Raw genomic sequence first — 21,455 nt, forward strand, 5'->3', positions numbered from 1 at the left:
TAAACTGATGAAGATACACTCACTGGCCACTTTATTAGGTACAATAGCTCAATAGTTCAATAGCTAATCAGCCAATCACACGGACACGGCTCAGTGCATTTAGTCATGTAGAGGTGGTCAAGACAACTTGCTGAAGTGCAGACCGAGCATCAGAACGGGGAAGAAAGGGGATTTAAGGGACTTTGAACGTGGCGTGGTTGTTGGAGCCAGACGGGCTGGTCTGAGTATTTCAGAAACTGCTGATCTACTGGGATTTTCACGCACAACCATCTCTAGGGTTTACAGAGAACGGTCCGAAAAAGAGGAAACATCCAGTGAGCGGTCAGTTGTGTGGACGAAAAGGCCTTGTTGATGTGAGAGGTCAGAGGAGAATGGGCAGACTGGTTCCCGATGATAGAAAGACAACAGGAACTCAAATAACCAACCAAAATCTCTGAGGAACGTTTCCAACACCTTGTTGAAGGTGCCACGAAGAATTAAGGCAGTTCTGAAGGCAAAAGGGGGTCCAACCTTTTACTACCTAATAAAGTGGCCGGTGAGTGTATGTTGGCAATGCTTTAAGTACATAGACCACTTTCTGTGTTGGCACTGGAGTATTATTCAACATTTTGCTTATACCAATACTTTTACTACAGTATCAATTCCTAAATAACACATCTCCCTAGTAAAACATCCCGTCTTACAAACAGAAAATTACTTGAAACATCTTTAGTTTTATTTTTCTGGTTGTCTTTTTACAGTAAAGTATAATGTGACTTTATGCTCTTAAATTTATCCTGTGCAAATTAATAATAATCTTGATTGATAATAAATCTTTACTTATATAGCACTTCAGCTTTAGTTAGAAAATCTAAAATAATCTAAAAATAAGTAAAACACTGGAAAGATAAAAACACCACTTTTTATCTGAAAACTCACAGACCACAGGCAAAAATGAGACACAGTACCCATGCAAGCCATTACAAACCTGTCTTTAATGTGCATGCATTCCTAATATTCTCTGGAGCGCAATTCCAAGGTTTATGAGCTGTATAGGAAAGTGATCTTGTACCAACTAAGCTGTACATGATGCTAGAAGTTTGCAGCTGACTGAAGTGATCGGGATGAGCTATACTGCTTCAATAGATCAGAAAGAGGCCAGAACAGTCACGCACTTCACATTTCTGGTGTTGCCCATCTCTGAAGCAATTTCCTTTACAGCTATATGGTAAGGGATATTTTCGACATCGATCTTGGTGAAACTAAGCCATACTTCAATCATGGCTCACTATACCTGGTAAGATTCACTGCCTACTACTTCTACTACTTCTAGCCTTAGGTGATACTATGCACAAACACATCTGTGAAGGTTTCGGTCACCCATGCCACTGAATCATGTATCAGCAAATTAAAGTAAGTGGTGGTAAAATCTTGAAGACATTTAGAGACAGCCAGTTGCCTTGACTTGATTCTACTAGTCCATATGTTAACTCAGCCCTCCTGTTTTCCAGCCTAACTGCACATGCTGGTATACGCATGTCCTAGAAAACCCCTTTGATGTTCATGCGCAACAAGAAAGTGTAATATCCTGCGGGACGGCCTATTCGTGAAGGGGGCTGAGCTCGTGAGCTGCTGCCATATTCTGAACATATGCAGGAGGGTGGAGCTGGTGTAGGGGGCTGGGGGCAAGAGGGCTGAGCCAGAGCTGAAACAGATGCAAACTACTCTTTTAGCAGAAATCTCACCGAGTCATTGCCTGGAGCACTACATGCCTCTAAATGTCTTAAGATCCTTGTCTGCACTGTGGTCAAATGGGCCTTCCGGGGGCCCGTTTTCCTGGTGATAAGCATCCAAAACATCGAATTACTTTTCAATACCTAATTAAAAACAACAAATGAGGCGTCTTTGGTTTTCGAATGTTTAGAGCTTTCTGGCTTTCCTCTCTGCTCCTTGCACCAGACATTTTAAACGTTATTTGTTCTGCACTCTTTCCAATACTCCCTCTTTACTGATGCTAACAAAAGGAGGAGAAAAGGCACAATTAGTTGCATTAATTAAAACCAAACTTTGTTGCTGTGGGCCAGCTTCTGCTATGCAAACTGTCTCAATCATTGCCTTGTTTTGACTACCGAGAACCAGTGGTAGAACAAAGACTGGAAACAGAAATACAGTAACATTTTCCAGAGACTTATTAGACAGAGGAAGGCTGATTCATAAAATGATGGGAAAGGATTTCATTCAGGCAGATCACAATACTAAGTTACAGGCAATCTGAAGCCCATAGCAGCACAGGGCAATTTAGCCATTAAAACAGCTCAGAATTATGAATAAAATATAACAGACTTGTTCAGAATGGATGATTAGATGATACAGTCCTAAAACACAGGGACTCGCCTCACTGTGCTGATATTTTTGTGCCCGTTTTAGCATACCCACAATCACAGACCCACAGCTATCAACGAAAATAACTTTCCCAACATGCAAACTTGAGAATTCAAATACATGGCCAAAGTAACCATGATGCAGTTGGGTTCCAGGGGGCAGAAAAGTCAAGGAGGCATTTGCCAAGAGCTACAATGCTGTTTACGTTGCATTATTTAAAGACACTCAGTCTGAAGCTTCAAAAACATCCATATATGATCAGACTGAAAACGACAGTACCGTCTGCAACTTCTCACACTTGGTTACGTCACATAGTGGCACATGTAGATACTATGGCAAGTTTATAGCCATGACTCCCAGAAAGAAAGACACAGTTTCTTAAAAACATACCTCACTATATGCGTATATATACAAATATACATATATACATACACTCACCAGCCACTTTATTAGGTACACCTTGCTAGTAAAAGGCTGGACCCCATTTTGCCTTCAGAACTGCTTTAATTCTTCATGGCAGACTTTCAACAAGGTGTTGGAAACGTTCCTCAGAGATTTTGGTTGGTTATTTGAGTTCCTGTTGCCTTTCTATCATCTGGAACCAGTCTGCCCATTCTCCTCTGACCTCTCGCATCAACAAGGCATTTTCGTCCACACAACTGACCGCTCACTGGATGTTTCCTCTTTTTCGGACCGTTCTCTGTAAACCCTAGAGATGGTTGTGCGTGAAAATCCCTGTAGATCAGCAGTTTCTGAAATACTCAGACCAGCCCGTCTGGCTCCAACAACCACGCCACGTTCAAAGTCCCTTAAATCCCCTTTCTTCCCCGTTCTGATGCTCGGCCTGCACTTCAGCAAGTTGTCTTGACCACCTCGTTGCGGCCATGTGATTGGCTGATTAGCTATTGAATGGGTGTACCTAATAAAGTGGCCAGTGAGTGTGTATGTATATACATATATACTTTTTTCCCACTAGGGCCCATAAAATCCTAGTTATGCCAAACCGCAATTATTCACCATTTCAACCCGTTCATTCATCAATGAATCAATTAACCTTAATTCAGTCATCCTCAGACAATAAGCTGACACGGACGGTCATGAAATAAAAAGGTACATTTTGGCGCCCTCTGCTGTCACATTAGTGTCACTGAACAGACCCAATTTTCAGAAGGAAAAAAAAAAGCTTCACCAAGAATAAAATGTTTTAAAATCATATTACGTTTTACACTTTTTCTCATAGCGCTTGCTTAAAAACGAATATAAATTATGCTGTCAGATCCCAGACTTTGATGAACGTTAATGTGGGACTTTTATTTTGAAAGCGTTGCGGTCAGAGATGGCGATCATATTGAGGGTTGAGAAGGGGACGGGGCTGCCTGGTCGTTGCTAGGAGGTAAGATGGGTTATATTTATTAAACAGCGCCCGTTTAGTTCGGGTTCAGCAAGAGAAGATACACCATTAACACCCTTTCGTTACAGTTTAGGCCACGTTCTCCCTGGTTTCATCTCCACGGCCTGCCGAATGACCGAGAGCGCTCGCTGGTTTGTGACCGAAGCCAAACTAACTGACTAACCGTGGCTTGAAGGCGCCGCGTCGGTTTACAGGTCGGACTAAAGGCGCCACGTTTAAACGGAGTTTAGAGACCTGTCAGGAAAACATCTCAGTAGAGCTCCTAAACATGAGGGGAAGTGTTGGTTTTCCTCTTTTAAGCCATAGCTGGTAAATCACGTAGCTACTGCTCTTGAGGGAACTGGAGAGATGTCAACAAAACAAAACCCACAGATCTTCTGAAGTAGGTTAGTGGTGGACAGTAACTGAGTAAATGTAATTAGTTTCTGTACTTAAGTAGTTTTTTTCGTGTATCTGTACTTTACTTAAGTTTTTCCATTATTGGGCGACTTTTTCCTTTCACTCCACTACATTTCAGAGTCTAATATCCGACTTTCTCCTCCTACATTTTGAGAAATCTGTTTTGACCTGTTGGTCATACCGACCCAGTGCAGCACGCGGTTCAACGTCAGCGCAGCAGCGTAAAACTTTGGGAGCACATACGTCACCTAAATGATGAACTAACCTAACTTTGTGTAAATAGAGCACAATATAGAAATATGTCCACATATGCAGTCGAGACTGACGCGGCTTTTTTCTGAATTTCTACAATCACCACTTCATTTTATAGTAAATGAGTTTGGGCTGGTTTATGTTTATGAACAGACGCCTACAGATCAACATAGTAAAGGAGCTCATCTGTGATCCTGAGTTTAAAGCCAGTTTTTATTCAACTTAAACTTGGAACTAAGTTGTAAATAAATCTGAAACTGAAACTTTGCTTGTGTGTAAAAAGTGATTTCAGAGCCACTCGGTTCTCCCTGATGGAAACTGTTTACCTTCAGTGTTTTGTGCTTCTGATCATTTTAATAGACGTCAGCGTCACTAATTAATGACGTTCTATTAAAAGACTGGTTTACCAAGAGAGACGCTGGAGGACTTTCACCTGAAATGAGTTCATGAAGCCAGTCTGGTTATAAAAATGATAACAGGACATCAGAGCCAGAATTACTCTTTTAGTACTTTTACTTTATACTTAAGTACATTTGAAGGGAAATACTTTAGTACTTTTACTCAAGTGGAGGTCTAAAGGGAGGAACTTCTAGTTTTACTGGAGTAATATTTTACCTTGGGTGTCTCTACTTTAACTCAAGTACATGATTTGTGTTCTTCATCCACCTCTGGGTGTGCATCTCGTGCCTTTCTGCCCACTGTCTGTTTCAGTTGCCCCCACAACATGTGAACCCTCCCTGTTTGCCGTTTGCTGCTTGGTTGTCGTTACGTTTCCACAACAGAAAATGAAGAGAAACCACTTGAGGAATGACTGCAGGCTGAGTGGTTGAGTGGGCAATCACTCCAGAGCCTTTTGGGACTCTTACTGCCTTGGTAACAGGAGCCTTGCGCTCGACCTGCCTTGATTAGGAGCTTCATTCTTCTCTGATTTGCTCCTGCTTTCACCACCATTCTCCCCGACAAGAGTTTCTGACAAAAGCTGTAATAATCCTTTGCGATTTCCCTCTCGCCTGAAAGAGCTTTGGAGAACAGGCGTGGCAGGGTTGCACTTTTCCCTCTTTTGTCAAGGTCACGAGGAGGTCCCGTTGGTTGGGAAGAAGCTACACAATCTCATACACTCTCTCATTCTGTCATTTCTCTCAAACAAGATGAGCGGCCCTGCGGCAGGCCAGTCCTCCTCTGCCATGTTCCCGAACCTGGAAGCTGGAGGGGCTGGCAGAGTGGCAGCCCTGCTAGGAGGGCCTGTGGGACTTAGCAGCTCAGACATGGAGCTGCAGAAGATGCTCATCGATGAGAGGATGCGCTGCGAGAACCACAAAACCAACTACCAGACCCTGAAGGCTGAGCACACGAGGTACGCTACTTGTGTCTGCAAATAAGCGAGGCAGAGACTATGAGCTTGGTTTTGTTTAATTATGTTTATAGTTGAGAATCGCAGGCTGAAGTATTAGTTTCACGTCGGAGTGATGAGGCAAAAATCTAACATCACATTCTCATGATACTCAACATGCGTTATTATATTATCTATATCTTTATCTTATATTAGGGGGCAGTCGTGGGCTGGAGGTTAGGGAACTGGCCCTGTGACCGGAAGGTTGCCAGTTCGATCCCCAGTGCCGACAGTCCATGACTGAGGTGTCCTTGAGCAAGACACCTAACCCCCAATTGCTCCCTGGGTGCCGTGGATAGGGCTGCCCACCGCTCCGGGCAAGTGTGCTCACTGCCCCCTAGTGTGTGTTTATTCACTAATGTGTATGTGGTTCATGGTTAAATGCAGAGGTGGAATTTCCCCGTTTATGGGATTAAAAAAGTATTGATTAACTTAATTCACTGTTCTGATGTTTGATGAGTCGTTTCGCACAAAAAAGACCCAGCAGTTGATCAGAAAAGCGTATTATTATGTAACGTGATGTCGTTTGTCACAGTGACGATAAATGTCACCAAATTGCCAAATCTGTTCTCAAGCTTTACTGGATTAAGCAGAAAGTGTTTATCTGTGTAGGCTGCAGGATGAGTACACGCGGGTGCAGTCAGAGTTGAAACGGATGCTGAGTGAGAAGCAGGCTGGTCAGGAGAAACTGCAGCTGCTGCTGGCGGAGCTGAGAGGAGAGCTGTTGGATAAGACTCGTGAGCTTGAAGAGCTCAAACTGCAGGTAGGATACAAACATTTAAAGGAGTGAAACGTGCATTTGCACCTTGTGACTTGTTTGTTGTTGTAAGACAGGACTAATATCTAATATTTCAGCTGTTTGTTATATCTGAAATAAACAATCTGACATGTTTATCCAAATAAGATAAGATAATCCTTTATTAGTCCCACAGTGGGGAAATTCACAGTATTACAGCAGCAGCAGAGTAATAGAAGTAAGGCACTCAGTAATAGGGAACAGTATAAACATTATAAATAATAAAAATTACAGTTAAATCTCTAGACTATTTACAACAAAATAAGAATAAGAATAAAAAAGTTGCATAAGATCTGCATTGCACTTATGAACATATTGCACAATAAAAAATATTTACATTCTGAATATAAGTGTATATTGTTTGTGTGTGTGTGTGTGTGTATACTGTATGTGTGTATGGGAGCATCTACTGGGAGCAGTGCTGGTTGAACAGTCTCACAGCAGCAGGAAGGAAGGACCTGCGATAGCGCTCCTTCACACACTTGGGGTGAAGGAGCCGGTCACTGAAGGAACTGCCCAGTGCTGCCAGAGTCTCATGCATGGGGTGGGAGTCGTTCTCGTTCTCCAGCATGGCTGCTGGCTTCTTTAGCATCCTCCTTTCTCCCACCGCCTGCACTGGGTCTAGAGTAGTTCCCAGGACCGAGCCGGCCCTCCTGATCAGTTTGTCCAGTTTCTTCCTGTCTGCAGTGGAGATGCTGCCGCCCTAGCAGACCACTCCATAGAGGATGGCTGATGCCACCACTCCTCCTCAGGAGTGGCCCTTGCACTCCAAATGACCCCAGTCTCCTGAGCAGTTAGAGTCTGCTCTGTCCCTTCCTGTAAAGTGCAGCTGTGTTGTCTGACCAGTCCAGTTTATAGTTAAGGTGCACACCCAGGTACTTATAAGAGTCCGCTCTTTCAATGTCCGTTCCCTGGATGTTCCCTGCTGGAGGGGGATGTGTGCGCCTGCGGAGCCCCTGACCACCATGTCGGACGCATGACACGTTTTTTGAGAAATCTGTGCTGCTATCGCTGCATTCTCTCTTTCCCCAGAAGTCACATATTTCCGTCAGTATTCCTGACTTCTGATCCAAAAATGCGTAGCTGCAAATCGATGGAAAGATGAGTTGGAGGTTGTACAGCGTTCAAAGCAGCATGAAGCAGGGGTGATAAACCCTATACCAGGAGGGCCACAGCCCTGAAGAGTTTAGCCTCATTTAACATTTCTGCATCATTTAACACACCTAATTCAGGCCAATTACAAAGACCTTGATGTGTTGAATGTTGGAAGAGGAATGCAGCTCTGCATTCAGTTGTGCCATTGTTTCTGCTGTGGTTCTGTTAATTTATGGTACACTAGGTTGCAAGTTCATAGGTAAATATTTGTTGGGATTTTATGCACCTGTGTCCATTGTAGGTGATGACCCCTCAGCGGTTGGAGCTGTTGAAAGCCCAGGTCCAGCAGGAGATGGAGGCTCCTATCAGAGAGCGCTTCAGTAAGCTAGAGGAGGTAAGAGAACTTCAGTAAGCTCACTCACTTTACTAAGATGAGGAAAGAGCAGATTTGGAATGAGCGATTAGGATAGATGAAATAATTTAACCAAAAGTATTGGAAAGTCAAAATTGTTTTAATTTATTAAGGCTGTTATGGAGTGTCTGTGAATACACTCTTAAGGAACACTGTGCATCGAGTGATATTTCAGTTAAAGCTTTAATGTCAAAAGACTTTTCTTGAATGAAATGGATTTTAGCCTGGTGATACATGCTTAGGTTTTTGAAACTTGAATAATAGATGCATTGCCTGCATGAACTATGGATACCCATGCAAAAGATACTCACTCTCTCATTGATGTTTCATGAGGGAAGTTGTTCCATGTGTGGAAAGCTGCTCCACTTGATCTGCTGCTTTGTCAGTTTAACCAGCCAGAAGAAAAAAACGTGTTCTAAAGCCCAGATGACATGTCAAGGCTGATTCAGGGCATTTACTAATGTTATGCATTTAAAAATGCATTAAAAAAAAAAAAATAATGCATTAAAAAAAAAAAAAAAAACGCAGACAGTGTGTATAATAATACTGATATCATCCGGCTTGATTGACAATCATGATCCATGGAAACTATCAGCGATTTAATAATTTCAGGCCTACATACAATGATCTCTGTTACTGGTATGAGGGGAAAAAATACAGTCCTTGCCTGTAGAGTAGTTCATTAATCTCACTTTTTTTGCCTGTTTCTATCGCAGGAAGCAGAGAAGTATAGATCTGAATACAATAAGTTGCGTTACGACCTCACCTTCCTCAAATCGGAGTTTGATCACCAGCGAGAGGAACATGAGCGCATCCTGGAGGAGAGGAAGATGCGCTACAGTGCTGATGTATGTCTTCTGTAAGAGTGTTCATGCTTTTGTGTTAAGTGTGTTACACGTAACATTGTATTTATCCACGCCAAGTGTTTCATGTTATAGTAATCCCATGATGATGCCCGTCTTGGTGTACATGTGTGTTTGATGCACCGCATTCAGCTGGCACGTCTGGAGAGGGATAAGGAGGAGCTGAGCGCGCAGCTGCAGAGCACAGACCCTGCACGGGATGGGAAGCGTGTGGAAGCCCTGCTGAGGGAAAAGGCCCAGCTGCACCAGCGAATCCGTGGCCTGGAGGCTGAGGTGGCTGAGCTCCGCGCAGAGAGGGACAGCTCGGGAGCACAGGCCGAAAATGTGCAGCGAATCCAGATCCGCCAGCTAGCAGAGACCCAGGCTGCAGTAAAGGCCCTGGAGGTGAGAGCAGACACCTGCATAGATTTTGGTCCTTGGAGACCAGAATGCTGAACAGAACTTCAGCATCTATCATTTTAGAATCATCAAAAGTTTTAAGTTTCAGGACTTAAGTGATGGTCAAATCTCAAGGCAGGTTACTCACTAACTTATTACTTATCTATTAACATCTTTTAAATTTTTGTAAATTGCTGTGTCTAGGCCTGTCGCGATAATTACATTATCGACTTATCGTACGATAATTTTTTAACCGCGATCATTTTCGCCGATGTCGATAATTGGCCACTGGGTTTCCGCGCAAATTTGTTTACATGAGAATAAACCACAACTACGTTAGATTTCAGAAAGTCACGCAGTGCTGCTCTCTCGCCCCCCCCCTTAACACTAATTTGGGAAGGGAAGACGAATCTGTGATCAGAGAGCGACATGAGTTAGGAAATGAGTGCAGTACACGGAGAGCGTATGCGTCAATAACAATGCCTCCACACACACAGGTGGAGATGTGTTAGCTCGCGAACGTATTCGAGGCTAATAGGACTCCCTTAAAACTAAACAGCTCCAGCAAGAACGTTTAGAGTCGTCCAGTCCAGATGGACTTTGTTTCAAAGCCACATTCCACGGCTCCGGTGTGGGAGTATTTTGGCTTTAAGCCAAATGAGCGTGGAGAACCCATCAATGTGAACGAGCCGGTATGTCGACTTTGTTTCAAAACGGTGTCAACGAAAGCAATACAACTAACCTGAGGTCACATTTAAAGCACAACCATCCAGCCCAGTTTTCCGAGCTGAAAACAAAAACTTCAGCTGGAGAGGGGTCTTCCTGAGCTGGAGAGGGGTCTTCCCGTCAGGTGGCTATTACGGATGCCTTTGCTCAGCAGTGTAAATACAAACGCGATAGCGCAAAATGGCGCACACTCACAGATAGTGTAACTCGCTATATAGCCAAAGAGATGCTGCCGTTAAATCCGGTCGAAAAGCAAACATTTATAAACATGCTGCAAAGATTTGACAAGCAGTATGAACTGCCAAAGAAAACATATATCTCCCAAACTGCCATTCCAACCTTATATAATGAAGTGAAAGATGGCATTCTGAAGGAGATTAAAGACATCTCATTTTACTCTGCCACTACAGATATGTGGTCAAGCTCAAATATGACCCCATACATGAGCTTTACAATACATTACATTAACTGGACGCTGCAATCAAAATGTTTAGAGACCAGATTTGTGCCGGAGAACCATACTGCTGATGTCCTTACAGAAGCCCTTCAGTCTGCTTTAGCAGCCTGGGGTTTGGATGAACATAAGAAGGCCTGTATAACCACAGACAATGGTCATAATATTGTGGCAGCTGTACACAGTCTTGGCTGGCCATGGCTCAATTGCTTTGGCCACAACCTCCATTTGGCCGTTTGTCATGGTTTGGACAGTGACAAGGATCGCACCGCACATGCCATGGGAGTCTGCAGAAATCTGGTCAAGACCTTCAATTTAAGCTGGCTAAAGAAGAAAGACCTGAGGAAGGCACAGACTGAAGCCAGTCTACCTCAACACGGTCTAGTACTGGTGAGTAACTAATACATAAATATTCATTTTAAAATATTATATTTAATTTATAACTTAGTTTGGGGCCTGTAATATACATATTTTTTTGAGTGAGTATGTATGTATGTATTATCTAATTGGTTACATGTTACATATCCATGAAAAATTGTGATTTATGGACATTTAAAGCAACATGCTGATGTAGACTAACTATTAAAAAAAGAACAATGTTATCTTTCCCACAGGATGTTGCTACAAGATGGGGCAGCAAGCAAAAGATGATAGACAGGGTGCTAGAGCAACTGCCAACCATAAGACGAGTCTTGGTTGAAGACCGGAAGCATGGCCATCTCAACCCAACCTGACAGGATGTGTCTGTGTTAGAATCCATTAATGCAGCAATGAAGCCAGTGGCTGATTTCACAAACGTTCTCTCAGGGGAAAAATATGCCACTGTGTCCTCAGTAAAGCCTGTGTTGGAACTTCTCAAAGGTGAACTGTTATCTCCAGACCCCAGCGACACTGAACTTACAGCAAAGATAAAGGAAAACGTGCAGAGTACTGACAGAGAAATACAGCCCTCCTGAAATCCAAGACCTCCTGAGAAAAGCCACCATCTTGGATCCGAGGTATCGTGGTAGCATGAAGGGTGAAGAGGTCTTGGATGATGTCAAACATCAGCTTGTGCAAGAGCTACTTGACATGAAAGAAGAGGGACGAAGTGAAGAAAGTGCCAGTAGTGAAAACGATGGAGATGGTGGTTCTGAACATGCAGCATCCCAGAAGAAAAGGCTGAGTGACCTTCTTCAGAACAGAAGAGCGAAACTCACAAGTCTTCAGACGCAGACAGTATCAGTACCGAAAAGAGTGCAGGCTGATGCAGAGCTGACCAAATTCATCCAGGAAGAAGTTGTGGATGCAACATCTGATCCTCTGATGTGGTGGCGTGACAATCACAGAAGATTTCCTCTTATAGGCAAGCTGGCACAAAAATATATGTGCATTTGTGCAACAAGCACTAGCTCAGAGAGAATGTTCAGCACAGCTGGGAATATTGTTACCCCAGAGAGATCCTGCCTCAAGCCCCACAAGGTAAACATGTTGGTGTTCCTTGCTCGGAATTTGTCTGACAGTTAAAATGCATATATAGCCGGAGCTATGGCCTGCTGAGCCACCCGTGTCTTTGATCATATGGACACTTTTTGTGAATTTGTGATTCATATCACTGTAATTTATAGCATATACATATATGATCAGATAAGAGAGACTCCAAGTACCTTTGTGTTATGTTCAGAGTTTTAAAAAGTTGAATTAATGTAAATGTTACTTTAATATTTATGTTGTTACTTAATGTTGCAATGCCATTCTTCTGCACTTTTGGTTAAAGAGTTTATTTTGTTATAAAGGTCTGTTTGTATATTTTGTGCAATTTTCTCAGAATCCACAGAGCCCAAGTGTGGTTGTGTTTTATTTATTTGGGATATTAAAATATTTTCATCTTTGAAGCCAAATGTCTGTTCTTAATAATAAAAAAGTTCATTTCATGTTAAAATGGTGTAATTGTATTATTATGCTACTATATTATTATTGTGGCACATTGTCTTAAAGCTCCTTTGGGGAGCCCAGAAGCAAGAAAAAATTCTATAATGGCACTTTAAAATGACAATATTATCGTTTATCGCAATCATTTCTGGGATAATATATCGTTCTGAAAATTTTGTTATCGTGACAGGCCCAGCTGTGTCTATTACAATTACAGTGTGTTATCCATCATTTAATAACTTCTTGTTTCCATAATGTTCCAAATATGGATCTCTAAAAATAACTTTTGGTGTCTGTTTTGTATACATTGTCAAATATACATTGTCGCTGTATATAAAACTACAATTCTTTAAATTACTTTTGTTCGGTTGTGTAAGTGTGGTTATGTTTTATTTATTTATTTATTATTTTTTATGATTGCATAAACTAAATTTACAGCCCAAAATGGTCAAGAATGGCACTTGGTTTTAGTCTGAGAGAAAAAAAAATTAAAAAACTAATAGTGTCAAAATCTAACAGTCTAACATCTATTGCTAATAATTTTTTGGTAATGAAAATGAGGAAAATACTGTTTCTTTTTACTTTGTTGGTCACTGGTCAGCATAGATGTGTTCAAAAAGTTACAGCAGCTGAACAGTGAAAATGTCATTGTTCACAAAACAGTGAAAATGTTGGGGGCAGTCGTGGGCTGGAGGTTAGGGAAACAGCCTTGTGACCGGAAGGTTGCCGGTTCGATCCCCAGAGCCGACAGCACATGACTGAGGTGCTGAGGTGTCCTTGAGCAAGACACCTAACCCCCAACTGCTCCCCGGGCGCTGCGGATTGGGCTGCCCACCGCTCCGGGCAAGTGTGCTCACTGCCCCCTAGTGTGTGTGCGCTCACTAGAGTGTATGTGGATGGGTTAAATGCGGAGGTGAAATTTCCCTGTCGTGGGACTAATAAGGGTCTCTTAATCTTAATGTCAGCCTTCAGGAACCACAGGGGACATTATACAAGCGATTTGTAATCTCTGTTCGTACTAAGTATCACGAGAGGGTGCAGTGCCCCAGGACTTTTTCACTACAGTTTTTATACAACATTTTGAAAACATGACATTCTGCATGATATGCAGAACAAAGCAAAGCAACAGAAATAAAAAGGAAAGTCACTGTTAGAATGCAGACACCATCTGTAGTCACAGTTTTTGAAATGACAAAATTCACAATTTACAGGGCCGAAGTGCAAAATATAATTGAAATCAAAAGGCTTTCTTTGCCTCGTATGATACAGCCAGTCATTTCAGGTAATGATGTAAGTGATAAAATATTTATGTGGTTATTTTGTGACTGATTAGTGTGTATGTTTATTACGCAGTCAGAGAAGCAGTCTGCACGCATGCAGCTGGAGCGAGTGGAGAAAGAGCTGCGTTCAACCCAGGAGCAGAACACCCTGCTCACGGGCAAACTACACAAGGCTGAGCGGGAAATCAGCACCCTCAATAGTCAGGTGGGTTCATTCTGATTGCTCAAAGAACCACTTTGACTGTGGATCTTGAGCTGACCAGGTTTATATCTTAGATGTTTTATACACAGTGCCTTAAATATTAATATTGAATTCAACACTAAACAGGTTGAAGGGATGAGGCACACTCATAAGCTGGAGTTGGCTAATGTGAAGTTGGAGTGCGTGAGAGCCAGAGGAGAGGTGGAGAGAGAGCGAGACGCACTGCAAGCCCAGCTGGAGGGTAAACGTCAGCGTTCTGTTACGTGCTCGCCGTATTTCTTTATTCTGGTCAATCTCTCTTGCTTCACTTTTCAAAACCAAAAAAATCATTTTTGCTTTTAATTTTTTGTTATGCAAATCATTTCTTACTGGCCTGCTGTCAAGAAAGACTTCATTCATTTTTCTGTCTCAGGTCTGCAGTCAGATATTGACGTTTGGAAGGCAGCCGTGGACAGAAATAAAGAACTGCTGTCAGAGAAAGAGCGAGAATTGGTCCGCAGGGTGCAGGCAGCCAGAGAAGAAGAGATACAGAAAATGACTGCTGTTCAAGAAGAGAAGTAAATTACAGTTTTCCACTCATCTCAGCCAAAATTTTAGTGTCTACATTTTGCTTTTTTTAGTTTAGCACCAGAGCTACAAGTCTAATGCAGCTAATAAACACTATGTGAATAGTCACACAAATTTCTGTAACTACAACACCAACTTCTCTCAACCCTGTCAAACCACATCCAGGTCTTCATTAGGGTCATGCAGACCTGACAGTGGCTGTGTTTACATGCACAGATTTTGGCCAATCCGATTGAATTCAATCGGATTACAGATTCAGACTGAGGTGTTTCTGCTCGCTCTACTCAACAGTCTGATGCTCCCCGGGCACTGCAGATTGGGCTGCCCACCGCTCCAGGCAAGTGTGCTCACTGCCTCCTAGTGTGTGTGTGCGCTCACTAGAGTGTATGTGGATGGGTTAAATGCGGAGGTGAAATTTCCCTGTCGTGGGACTAATAAGGGTCTCTTAATCTTAATGTCCATGATGAAAATCTTCGTTTACGTGCCCACTACTAGTAATCCGATGCAGAGTGACGCGCATGCGTGGAGCAGCGCTGAGAGTGAACGTTACCATGACGGCGAACATCACGTGAAGACCAGTCAGAGTGAGACGAGTTTCCAGTTGGCACGTTTGTGATTTTAATAGCTTTAAACTGACATCAGACTCAGAAAAACGTCCTTCACATGTACTTATAAAGGAAGACGTCGTGCTGGACATAAGCTGGACGTCCGTCCCACCGCCGTCTTTTAAAGCTCAGAGTATGAACCTCGTCTCCTCTGCTGACCAGTTTCTGCTCCGCCGTGTTGACCGGTATAAACCTTTCGCTCTGACGTGCCGCGCATGCGGAGAACGTTCTTACACCTTCCGATAGGGAATGTATTCGGATTCAGCCGTTTACACGGATATTATTCTTCTATTTAACAGATTATTTTGAGGTTTACCCACCTCGTTCAGTCGGATAGAAACTGTATTCCGAATGGCCTCAATCTGATAAGTCTATTCCGATTGAGGTATTTACATGGACGTATTCTATTCCGATTGAGCTGTTAGTCGGATTATTAACGGATTATCAGGCTGCATGTAAACGTGGCTAGTGAGGCTTAGGACCCAGTATAACATACTGTGAACTATAAAAATGAACAAAACTTCACTGTGTAACTGAACAGCGTGGGCAGCTGTTTTAGACAAATGTTTATTAAATTCTGCACACAATCCGATTTTGAAGTTTTGTTCGTTTTTTTTGTAGTACACAGTAAGTCAAACTGTGTCCTAAACTACATTGACAAATTATTGCTACCTTAAAGAAGACTGGAATTTTTGGAGAATTTACAGAAAAGATTTGGGTGACTATTGGCTTTTGTTTGTTAGCAGTGTGAGCCTCATAGTTACATTTGGTGTGTAAATCATTTAGATTTTTCTGTTAATCCTTCCCTTAAGCCCAGAGGCAAGAGGGTTAGTTTTCTACTATTCAAATAATGCAGTTTCTATACTCGCATATGTATGTGTGTTTATCAGGTTGGAACTGGAGAATCGTCTCTCTGAGCTGGAGCAGCAGAGAGCTCTGCAGGAGGCTACAGGAAACTCCCTGAAAGAGGAGTGGGAGGATCGTGTCCGTTCTGCTCAGCTGGGGGAGGAGGCTGCTCGCAAAGAACTGCAAAATATCAGGTAAGTCTTTTCAGCCTTTAGTTTAGAGAAAAATGATCTTGACTGACTAACATTTTACTATAGGCTCCAGCACCTCATCAAAAGATTAATCGTAATTCTGTGCAAGCCTGGTTCCCATTTTCCATTCACCTGCACCACTAAGGTTGAACTGATCTTTCCCTATCTGCCCAGATCTATCTGAAAAGACTCCAGGTTAAAGGGCCCCTATCGTGGAAGACTGAATTTTCCTTGTTTTTTTTTTTTTTTTCAAATAAAGAATTTAATGAAATATATGAACAATATATGAATATATGAAAAACTGTTCCTCAGTCCATATGCTCCATATATGGAAAGCATTTATCCCCTATTCAAGCCTACTGCAGTTTAGCCTGAAGTTCTAAGGAGTAGTTTAGTCCAGGCTGCTTTTTAATGAAGCACAATAAAAGACAGCTATTCAGAATGCAGGTCTTTTGCATATATCAGGCTTAAAGACACAGTAAAAAGCAGCCTGTTTAGTTCAGTGACTGTTTTTAGTACAATAAACCACATAAATGTAGTGAGGAGAAATGGAAATGTAGTAAGGGGAAAAATACAGCACAACAAAAATGTATGACCTTGTAGATTTAACTAAAAATGTTACATTATTTCTTCAATTTTAATTATATGTGATTATAATGTGATGACCGTGTGTCCTTTGTTTCGTAGAGCTAAGGTGCAGCAGCAGGGACTGCAGCTAGAGGAACTGGAGGGACAGAAGACTGAGAGTGCTGAGCTGAGACGAGTATGTACCAAACTCATGCGCTTACCTGCTTTCAATAACACAACAGAGTAAAGAAATCTGTGTCTGATGTCTAAAAAGGAGATTTGACTGGTTAGTTTAGTTAATGATAAGCCATGTTCCTTCCTAACTACTTCCTGATGGCATGTTTCTGCTGATCTCTCAGCAAAATGCAGAGCTGAATCTGCAGATCAGCACTCTGTCTCATTCCGAGAGTGAGCTGATGGAGGCAAATGCTAGGCTGAGGGACAGCCTGGAAAGGGTGAGAGAGGAGCTAAGAAGTGCTCGCTCACAAATGGAAAGAACCCAGCAGGAGGCAGAGAGGTACCCCCTATAACCTTCCGCTGTTTCTTCATCTCTTCATTTCCTTGCGTGAATGAGAGTATCTGTTTTCTAACCTGTGGCTAGAAGAGTGAGGTTTTTGGTGATTTCAGAGCACAGAAGTGAGATTTCTCCTGGGGACCCACTGCCCTGCTATTCCCTGTCACATGCAAGAACCGTGCTAAACGTTGTTTTTACAAGGGTGAAGCTTCTTAATTCACAGTTTTTTTTTGTTTGTTTCAATTTTCCATGCTGCCTTAAATAGAGCAGCAGCTTTATTCCGGCACCAGTACATGCACCTTCATGAAACTGCTGAACCTTTTAAGGTGGAATGGGATTTTGAGTAAGCAGGTAAATTCAGTTGTGTTGAATTTCTCAAGTCATTTCCCTTGTACATGCATCCCATACACTTGGGCCCCTGACTGTCGGACGCCGCCGGAATTTGGGAAACATTGCAGTCTCAGCTGTTCAGCCAAATGGCATAACATTAGTGTGGATTACAGTTTGTGTATAAAGGTTACGAGAAAACTTGTCAGAATTTCAGCCGCTGTCCTGGATGAACTGGTATACCGGCCGCTACTACTAGATGTCCTTTCTGTTGAAGGCTGGTGGAGGAGAGGCGGGTGGAGTGGTTGGAGGAGAAACACAAACTCCAGGAAAGAGAGGCAGAGCTGCAGGAGAAATACAGCCAAGCCAAGGAGCGCCTGCAGAGGGCTTCCCTTGCTCAGAAAAAGGTTCTCTTTTCTTATTCTCTCCTGAAATGGGTGAGGTGGGAAATTATGTTAACTAAGTTTTGGGGATGTTTTTATGGAAATGTGGGTGTCTGCTGACCTCGAGTATATGTAAGCATTGTTAGCCTCATAGCTCCAGTGCTAAACTAAAGAAACAAAATCTGATCGATTACATCGGGGATTAAGTGGATCGTTCCTTTAAATATGCATGGGTATTTTCACTGAACTAACAAGAGGGACTTTTTTGCCCAATTTAATTTCTTCCTGTTTTTGTAGAGAAAGACCATGACTGAAGCGAAAGAGAAGAAACTACAGGATAAGATTCAGCTGCTGGAGGCCAAGATAGAAGAATTGGAAATTGAGGCTCACATGGCAAAAAAGTACAGCTTTCCCTGAGCAAAAGATATTTATTCATTGAAAGAATTTGTCTTTGGATCATTTCTGAAGTATGTGTATACAGTCATGTAAAAGCTTGGGCACTCTTTGTTTATTTATTTATTTAATAAGGGAAAATAAGTTAACACATCTTCTCTATAGAACCAACTTCTGCACAATTTCTGTTCATTTGCATAATTTAATATGTTAAAAAAAATAACATAAAATGTGGCCTGTGCAAAAGTTGTGGAACGTTTTATGTTTTCAAATTTTAAACTTGGCAATTAAATTGAGATCAGGCTTTGAAATTTGCAGAAAAATGCCAGAATTAACTTTGTTCCCTGTAGAGGATTTTAAATAAGTATTAACTTATTTTCTTGATGTGTTTATATATTGTGTGTGTGTGTGTGTGTGTGTGTGTGTGTGTGTGTGTGTGTGTGTGTGCGTGTGCGCGCACCAGAAATCCTTCATATTCTGAAGAGCAAGCTCAGCTTAGCAGACGACTAAAGGAGCTGCAGAGGAGACACAGTGAGTTCCGCCGACTATTGCTGGGCAACCACATGGCCTCTACACCTCTTCCTCCCTCTGTGTTCATCCCAGGCCCTGAGTCCAGCTTCTCAAACCTGCAGGTTATTTTAACTTCATGGTACTTCATCATAACGGATACGAATCTGGAGTCCAGATTAAATTCCGCTCCTCTTTTCTACGTTCTCTGTGATAAACTCTTCTCTTCCCCTCACTCATCCTCATCCCAGGAGGAGCAGCACCAGAGGGAACTGTCAGTGCTGAGGAAGAGACTGGAGGAGCTGGAGAGTAGTCAGCAGCAGCAGTTGGAGGAGTTGACTGCTCCTCTGGATCGGGACAGAGAAAGGCTTGTAGGACCTCAAAATGGCCTGCCTGACCTCTAATCCCATTGGCCCTCTGGGTCTATAGCCGTTTGTACTGTGCCAAAGACCAGTGAGATCCAGGTTCAAATACTGTACTTTTTTTTTTTTTTTTTTTTGTACGCGTGCTTTTTATTCAGGATGAACTACGATGAATTTTGATGAGACATATTTGAAAAATGAATTGCATTATTTATATGTAGCATTTGTCATTGTCATCTTTTTTAACTTTTCCCATGCAAATCTGAAATACTCATTACCATTGCAGGCTTCCTTGACTCATTCGGTACCTTTTACGAATTTAAACTGTTCATTAAACTTTTTTTTGTTTTGCTGAAGTAGGTTTTTACATTTGGGTTCTTTTGTATTATAAATCTGCAATAATTTTTCATCAAAATGATAGAAATTAAATGAAACGTTGCTGATTTTATTCAAACATCATAAAGGTGAAAACTTTTTTTTTTGTAGTTTTTCTTTACATATGCATGAACTGAGCACTTTTTTAGCTGTCCACCTATATTTTTTGTCCATTTTATCAGCTCCACCTACCATACAGGAGCACTTTGTAGTTCTACAGTTACAGACTGTCGTCCATCTGTTTCTCTGCATACTTCTTAGTCCCATTTCACCCTGTTCACAGGACCACACTTCCTCTTAAATAATATCACAGAGCAGGTACTATTTGGGTGGTTAGGTTATTCTCAGCACTGCAGTGTCACTGATGTGGTGGTGGAGTTTTAGTGTGTGTTGTGCTGGTACAAGTGGATCAGACACAGCAGTGCTGCTGGAGTTTTTAAACACTGTGTCCACTCACTGTCCACTCTTTTAGACACTCCTACCTTGCTGGTCCACCTTGTAGATGGAAAGTCAGAGACGACAGCTCATCTGCTGCTGCACAGTTTGTTTTAGTTGTCCTCTAGTCCCTCATTAGTGGTCACTGGACGCTGTTGGCTGGATATTTTTGGTTGATGGACTATTCTCAGTCCAGCAGTGCAGTGACACAGGTGTCTAAAAACTCCAGCAGCACTGCTGTGTCTGATCCACTTGTGCCAGCACAACACACACCAACATACCACCACCACATCAGTGTTATTGCAGTGCTGAAAATGATCCAGTATATTGTAAGCTTCACTGTAAATTAATTTGCAAAACCGGTCATACGGCTTAAGAAAGCCGGTCTTGCTGACCAGACATATCAATAAATCAGATTTTTTTTTACGTGTTATGAAAGAATGCTTTATGAAACAGTATTTGAAAAAATAAAAGCATAAGTTGTGAAATTCTTTTATGCAGGGAACTTAAAAAGGTCTTTGACACTAACCTGTTTGTCAGCGAACCATAGCTATACCTAGGTTAAGTGCTTCCCTGGATACACAGCTTGCATTCTTGGGTTGGAAATGTCTGGCACGCAATCACACAAGCAAAAAAGCATAATAATCACATTTTACTGCATGCACTTTTTGTTAGGTATCTGTGCCTCTCGTAGCTGTTTTGATTGAACATCATTTCCATGTACATCCTTGACAAAAGTATAACAAATTACACAAAGGTGGGCCTTCACAAAATGATGATCATCAAAGGCCATGTAAAAACTAGGAAATATTTCATATCAAGTAGTTTGTAATTTCATTGAACTATGAAATGTCTTCATTTTTCTTTTCATTTTCTAAAATTATAGACATGATTTTGCAACACAAAACTTTAAAGTGTGTATATATATATATATATACTAAAGTATATATACTTTATAAAGGCCCGATTTATTATATTTTAAGAAATTGGGTCTTTATAGTGTCTTTCTTGGAAACTTTGATGTAACACACAAGCAAACTATATGCTTTACTATGATGGTGAGCTCTCCATGATTAAGGATTCACTCTTGATTCTCTGCACTGAGGGTTCTTCAGTAAATAAAATGGTTCTGTATAGAACCATGAACATGCAAAAAACCCTTTGCATGATTAAAGGGTGCTTTACATTGTGAAAGTGTTCTTCAGATTGAGAGAAAATGTGCTGTAGATGGTTCTACACAGAACCTTTTTGAAAAGGGCTCTGTAAAGGATTGTCATTCCTTAACGTCTCAGAAAATTGTCATTGTCAAACTACTTGAAAGGACTACATTGAACGCTACCACTGGCTACATTTATCTATAGTCACACAGACTAGTTTTCAGTGCTGTGCTGATCATACACAACTGTATGTATAATTGTATGTGATAAGACTGGGGATTGTGTAAGGACATTGA

General features: G+C 41.8%; 1 protein-coding gene and 1 long non-coding RNA gene across 3 annotated transcripts; both read left to right on the forward strand.

The window, feature by feature from the left end:
* Positions 1 to 3,670: 3,670 nt before the first annotated feature.
* Positions 3,671 to 19,548, forward strand: cep83 (centrosomal protein 83). Of its 2 annotated transcripts, XM_017706429.1 has the most exons (16): positions 3,671 to 3,754; positions 5,572 to 5,777; positions 6,426 to 6,576; positions 8,006 to 8,098; positions 8,833 to 8,964; positions 9,112 to 9,363; positions 13,802 to 13,933; positions 14,057 to 14,171; positions 14,343 to 14,487; positions 15,993 to 16,142; positions 16,827 to 16,902; positions 17,066 to 17,223; positions 17,825 to 17,954; positions 18,228 to 18,331; positions 18,787 to 18,955; positions 19,082 to 19,548. In XM_017706429.1, the coding sequence occupies exons 2-16, from the start codon at positions 5,572 to 5,574 to the stop codon at positions 19,232 to 19,234; spliced, it is 2,166 nt and encodes a 721-aa protein (XP_017561918.1). In that variant the 5' UTR covers positions 3,671 to 3,754; the 3' UTR covers positions 19,235 to 19,548. The 2 variants fall into 2 exon arrangements, with proteins under 2 accessions (XP_017561918.1, XP_037398990.1); XM_037543093.1 differs by lacking the exons at positions 3,671 to 3,754; positions 5,572 to 5,777; positions 6,426 to 6,576; positions 8,006 to 8,098 and having other exon boundaries at positions 8,851 to 8,975.
* LOC119264444 lies at positions 10,451 to 11,886 on the forward strand. Its single transcript, XR_005131024.1, has 2 exons — positions 10,451 to 10,927; positions 11,152 to 11,886. It is a non-coding gene; the product is annotated as an uncharacterized LOC119264444 (long non-coding RNA).
* Positions 19,549 to 21,455: the final 1,907 nt, after the last annotated feature.

The sequence above is a fragment of the Pygocentrus nattereri genome, chromosome 11 (genome assembly GCF_015220715.1).
Source record: "Pygocentrus nattereri isolate fPygNat1 chromosome 11, fPygNat1.pri, whole genome shotgun sequence".
NCBI lineage: Eukaryota > Metazoa > Chordata > Actinopteri > Characiformes > Serrasalmidae > Pygocentrus > Pygocentrus nattereri.